The 6000-nt window shown below is 49.6% G+C and overlaps 1 protein-coding gene across 1 annotated transcript in view; it reads right to left on the bottom strand.

Annotated features, from left to right (window-relative positions):
- Positions 1 to 1870: 1870 nt before the first annotated feature.
- Positions 1871 to 6000, bottom strand: part of LOC124474586 (zinc finger protein GLI2-like) — a 48493-nt gene continuing 44363 nt past the window's right edge. The window contains exons 13-14 of the mRNA XM_047030890.1: positions 5538 to 5901; positions 1871 to 5355 (exon numbers count right to left, since the gene is read on the bottom strand). Of these exons, the coding sequence (XP_046886846.1) occupies positions 3161 to 5355; positions 5538 to 5901 (2559 nt within the window). The 3' untranslated portion in view covers positions 1871 to 3160. The remainder of the gene's footprint in view (positions 5356 to 5537; positions 5902 to 6000) is intronic.

Below are 6000 nucleotides of genomic sequence, written 5' to 3'. Positions count from 1 at the left end.
GACAGATATGAGACAGGAGGGGAGGGACGAGGGGAAAAGGAAAGTCTGTCTGTCTCTCTACCTGTCTGTCTTATGAAGATCAGAGACTACCAGGGATAGAATGTTGGACTGTATCAATATAATACCTAAAGCCAAGTTTGACAGAAGACAGAAGTCCTTGATCTCATTGGCTCCATTATATTTTCTTAGGCCACTTCATATCATTTTAGATAATCTGCCATTCATGTGAAATTACTCATGTCTGGCTGCTATAAAGTTGTAGATTCTTAAGGAACAATGTTGATTTCATTGATCCATACATGTCAGCCATAGGAGATTGGTGCAGCCCTTGAACCAAATTTTATTTTTTAACAAGCTTTCACTTTTAGCCCATGCATATTGAAACAGCAGGGTATTCCTCACATCCAATCATCTTAATCAGTAGAGGTGTTACAGTTGAATGAAGGATCAGATTGATTCTCCTCTTTACCTCTTGCTCTGTGCCTAAAAGTTTGTGTCCTAAGGCTATTTTCCCCCTCTCTCGTTTCTCTGAGAGAATAAGGAATCACAGTGGCAAAAGCAATCAAAACTTTCAGATCAGACGTATCCTCCACTGAATACTCTGACAGAATCGAATCATTTGCGGTGGGTGCAAAAGACTGCTGCCTGGTCCCAGGCCCTCGCGCTTCACAACTGGGTTGTGTTTTATGTGGTTTCAGCGGCCTTGTCCTCAGAGTCCTGCTGCCATGGCTAATTTTGAAGTACATGCAGGTTCACTTCAGCTACAGCCTGCATGGGGCTAGCATTTTTCCCTAAACCTTTAATGCTTTTATCAAGAATTGACATTGCAGCCATGCCTAGCCTGGCTGCCAGCCCAACTTCTCCCCGCCCAAAAGAAATTTGTTCGGGAAATTGGGTCTGGAGGGTCTCGTATTGGGGACCAACTACAGAAAACCAGAATCTGGGCGAACCAATGAAATTGCCAGGGCGGGTTTTATACGATGATGGACAGATGATCAACAGTAACGTAATCACCCACGTCACAAAAGAGCGCTTAAGTTGAATTCGTTTTGAACAACCATGGCTACCGCTGGAGATCTGGGATGTTGTGATTCTGCCATCGAGTCTGTTTTAGAAGACATCGACAGCGCATTAATTTTGAAAGAGGAACAGAGAGACGCAATCAAGGCATTTGTCGATGGAAAATATGTTTTTGCCGTCCTTCCGGATTCGGTAAAAGTTTAATTTATCAGCTGGCCCCGATGAAGTTGTAATCCTAAACGGAGAACTTTGTATATGCATTGCCCTTTATTGTTTCGCTCAAAAAGGTTGACCGTGTGAACAAGTACTCTCCCTACCCTTAAATTAATTTTACAACACCGGCAAAAATCGTTTGTATTCATTCTTCAAGCATACTTCAAGTCTGCTTGTAGTTTAGTTCTGTTGACAACAACTATGCGGTGCTTAACATACGTCACATACTCTGTTGCTCTGATTGGTTGTAGATCTATCCAATTGAGCGAAGAGGCATTTGTTTTCCAGGCTCGTTTGAAACACGCCCTGTAGTCAAAGCCCAACGGAGAGTTCTCAGACTCATATTCTGACTAGAATTATGAGTATGACAACGTCAGGCTAAGCCATGCCAGCCCTAAGGTAAGATGGGGTCAAGAGAATAGGTTTCAAAGCATTGTAATTGCCTCGCAAGACTGTCTTACATACTGTTTGATAAGAAGAAAAATGCATTGTCGGCAAGGGATGGCATTAGGCTTCAAAGACTCAAGTTTGCTCCTGCATTATTTAAGCAATCAACACTCATATACTTCTAAGATTAAAGCAGGACTGAAAAAAAGATGAATTCAGCTAATGAATAATCTACATTCAGTTTTACACAGAGAAGGGGGAGAAGAAATGATATACTGTGTATTTATATTTCATAATTGAACATTGGAGAGAGGTGTTTATACATGGGAGTTACAGTAGTGGTGCCGTACAGTTAATGTATGTGAGAGAGAGGATTCACCTTTGACTCATGCAGCGTTTACGGCCATATGAATTACAGTGGTTTAGGCCAATTTATAGGCAAACTACACATCCAGTCCATGTATATCCCACAAAGACATATACTTTCAAATGATTAATCACACACGGCACTTAAAAAATGACAACAATATTATATTTCATAAAAATGTACAAAATTATTTACATATTCAGCACAATATGCTGGCATGATAATGTACAAAAGACAAATGTAATTCCTTGCGATTATAGCTCAGAGCCTCTGTTTAGGCCTATTGCCTGTAGTCCTTTGCCTTTTTCACCCAAAAATCTTTTGGACTAAAATAATGAAAAATAATACACTAATTGGAATTTCATTTACACCGAATATGTAGCCTATCAAGTATTTGCATATTCCTTTGAAATAGGTCTTTAATTCCAGTCACAACTCACGTCTCAATCGTCTGACATTGTGTTGTCACTATTAATCTCAACAGTGAAAGTCAGAGCAACAGAACAATCACATAAAGGCTCACAAAGAACACTGAAAATAAACTTGCCAAGACTTAGTAGACAGTAGGAGAGCTTGCTCTCTATCCCTGCCTTGTTTTCTCTTCGCAGTCTCAATGATAGAAAGTATATTTATTTCTAATCAGTTCATATGAAAGAACTAAATCTTTTAGATCAAGTTATTCACATAATTATCCAATTCTACAGTGTATGTCCTTAAATACTGTAAGTAAATGATGATAAAAAAACTCCAAATACATTGGACCTGTTTCAGCTTGTAGTGTATCATATGCTCATGCATATGCTTGGTCTTAGCCAGGCACTTAGTACATTCGTTTTACTGCAGAACTGTACTCTCATGTACAACTTTTGAAATACTTGTGCTGTGGTTTACATTATTCCTACTCATCTAAAGGTCAAATATGGCTTTTCAAAAGATAGAAAACGGCCATCTTAAATCCTTGACAAATAATACTGTACAGGGTAATACAGGTCCCACATTGAAACAGGTGTTTTGGCATGTACTAAAACAAGTCCTCTGAAATGTTCACACATTGTTCATGTCCAGGTCAGTGGTCAAGGTAGGGCAAATAAAAAAAGTCTGAATTTGAACCCTTCTGCAACAGCGTATATGATCGTCTCATCTCTTCCTTCTCCCACAGTGCAACACAGAAGGCTAGGACATTAGATTCAGGAACTTGCTCTCCTCCGCCAGGGCGGTTAGCAGGGAGCTCATGTCTCCAATGGCCATGTTGCCCAAGCCAGCAGGAACAGAGGGCAAGGTGACAGAGTTCCGGGGAGTGGTGAGGCGTGAGGAGGTCTGGGATAGGCTTTGGAGGAGCCCAGGGCTCAAAGTACCGGACATGAGGCTGGAGTGGTCCCCGTCATCCAGTAGGGCGTCAAAGTCTATCTGGGGCTGCTCTGCCGCCTGGGACGAGTTCTCACTGCTGGACACCTGGCTGGAGCAGGCACCCTGGGAGCCCTGGTCCACCCTCAGCCCACACGGAGGAACATTCGCCATCGCAGACATGGACAGGTTCAAATTACTGTCCGGCTCAAAGACCTGAATCTGCCCCGTGTAGTACATGGCGTTGTCGTTCAAGCTGTCGTTGTCATTACTCTGGCGTTCCACAGGTCTCGTTTGACTTTTAGCCATAGCTTCAGAGTTGCTGAAGACTTGGTTGAGGTTGGTTTGTGTTTCTGTCCCAGAGTGCTGTCTGTTCAGGCTCCTGGAGTCAGGGGGAGGCCTCGGCTGCATGACAACTTGATTTCCACCTTGTACGGCATTCTGGGACAGTGAGTTATAATTCTGACGAGGGCTTCCACAATTTCCACAGTTATCCTCAAATGTGACTTGCGACCTGTTATTGTGTGTAGCCACAGTCTGCATCGTCAGGAGGTTTCTGTTGGGGCTGGGTATGTCCATGCTGTTCCCTGTCACGTTGCCGCAGATTGGGCGTTGATTAGCATTAGCGCTAGCATGGCTAGGCCCGAGACTCTGGTTGAAGCCATACTCTAAGTTTACAGGCTCATTCAGGTTAGCGGTCAGGGGCTGAAGCCTTTGTTGTTGGACACAGTTGATCCGTGGGTCGGAGTTCGGCTGTGGGTATCTCTGCTGATGAACAAGTGTCAGGTTCTGATTCATCTGTGGGTTGGAGCTGAGGTTCTGGTAAGAGCTGAAGTTGTGTTTTTGTTGGACCACAGCGAGGTTACCGTGGCTGAACTTGTTGAGCTGCTGGGAGGAGGTCTCCATGCTCCCTGAACTGACCTCGTTCCACTGGACGGGCATGTGGCTCTTGTTGATTCTGGGAGAGGAGGGGTGGGCCTGCTGCTGCCTTGGGCTCAGTGCACAGGGAGGCGGAGCCTGGCCGGGCGGGGTCATGTTGGCATCCACGACCGCCATCCGTCTTCTGTGGTACAACTGCCCCTGCTGGGGGTTTGCGTTCCCATGGAAACCCTGCGTGTCCCTGCTGTATGGCGATTGGCTCGGGACTACGTCATCCGGAAGCACCATCACCTCCTCGTCGAGCCGACCTCCTGCGTCGCCGGCCATGGTCTCCATGGCTACGTTCTCGGAGATGCTGGGGGGGCGAGGGACGTAGGAGTAGCGGTGGAGGCCGCCGTCGGAGCGCGGGCAGCTCTGCAGGGCCAGGTGGCGGCGCTCACTGGCCAGGGGGTGCACGCTGCCCAGGCTGTTGTAGCGCTGCCCCAGGGACAGAGGCTGGGACTGGGGCTCCAGGGAGGCGTGGCGGAGAGGGTCGCTGGCCCGCCGAGGCAGGCTGGAGGGGGCCTCGTGGGGCATCATACTCCGGGAGGGGTAACCGGTGTCGCTGCAGCGCCTCGGCGCGACGTGGCCCCCGAAGGGGTAAGAGCACGCCTCCTGGTGCTCGCCGTAGAGCGCCATGCGCGTCCTGGCGCTCATGCGCTCCATGCTGGGCAGGGGCGTGGGCGGGGCTCCCCCAGTGGCGGCGGCGTATTTTGCCTTGAGGCGGTAGTGCTGGGCCGGGGTGAGGCTGAGCATGCTGGGGAGGCCTCCTCCTCCTCCTCCCCCCCCGCCACACTGGCTGGCCTCGCTGGAGCGGCGGGAGAGGTCGGTGGAGATGGGGTCGTAGGAGTCGGCCGAGCTGATGTTGTTGTGGTGGCGGTGGCTGAACTGGGAGGCCTCGGAGGAGCGGCGGCTGGAGTAGCAGGGGGAGATGCCGGAGGAGCGGCGGCTGAGGGCGTAGGCGGAGCTGGTGGTGCTGGTGGAGCTGTCGCGGCGCTCGCCCAGCTGGCTCAGCACCGGCGTCTTGCCAGGGAAGAGGTCGCTCAGGCTGGGGCAGGGGACGCAGGTCGTACCGCCACCCAGACCCCCAGTCTCCAGAAAGGAACCTGAGACACACGCACATTTATGTTAGGACAACACTACTATGTGACAATCTTAAAGTCGACCTCTGCGTTCAAAAGTCACAGTCGAGATGACATGCCAAATTCCCCAGTGGACTTGACCGCTGACATCTAACATCAGAATCATTCGGCGCTTCTCTTTCGATATGGTGACTTTGCTGACTCACCGTTGGCCAGTATGGGTGGCAGCTTGGTGTGGGTCCCCTGAGGCGCTGTGTTGGCCCACTGGCAGGAGTCCCTCACCGTGGTCAGCCTCTCCTTCTTCAGGTGCTCCAGCCGGTGGCAGGTGTTGAGCTGCTTCCGCAGGTGGAGACCCAGCACGGCGCCCCCTCCCGACCCCATGATGGTGCCTGTCCCGGGGGAGGTGGCGGTGTCCAACGCCAGGGGGTCATCCAGAGCACTCAGGTCCCCCAGGCTGCCCCCACTGCTGAGCATGGCCATCTCTACTCCACTGTCATGGTTGGTGGCGCTGCCAAGTGGCGATGGCTCACTGCTGCATGACGACTGGCCGCCAGGGCTGGACTGATACATCTAGAGGATGGCGGAGAGAGAGAGTGAGGGGGAGGGAGGGATCGAGGAAGAAAGTGGATAAACAGAAGCCATGTTTACACCAATCGGGGAGAAAAATGG

Source organism: Hypomesus transpacificus, chromosome 12 (assembly GCF_021917145.1).
Source record: "Hypomesus transpacificus isolate Combined female chromosome 12, fHypTra1, whole genome shotgun sequence".
Classification (NCBI taxonomy): domain Eukaryota; kingdom Metazoa; phylum Chordata; class Actinopteri; order Osmeriformes; family Osmeridae; genus Hypomesus; species Hypomesus transpacificus.
The sequence above is the reverse complement of the archived record's forward strand: the minus strand, read 5'-3'. Positions and strand labels throughout refer to the sequence as shown.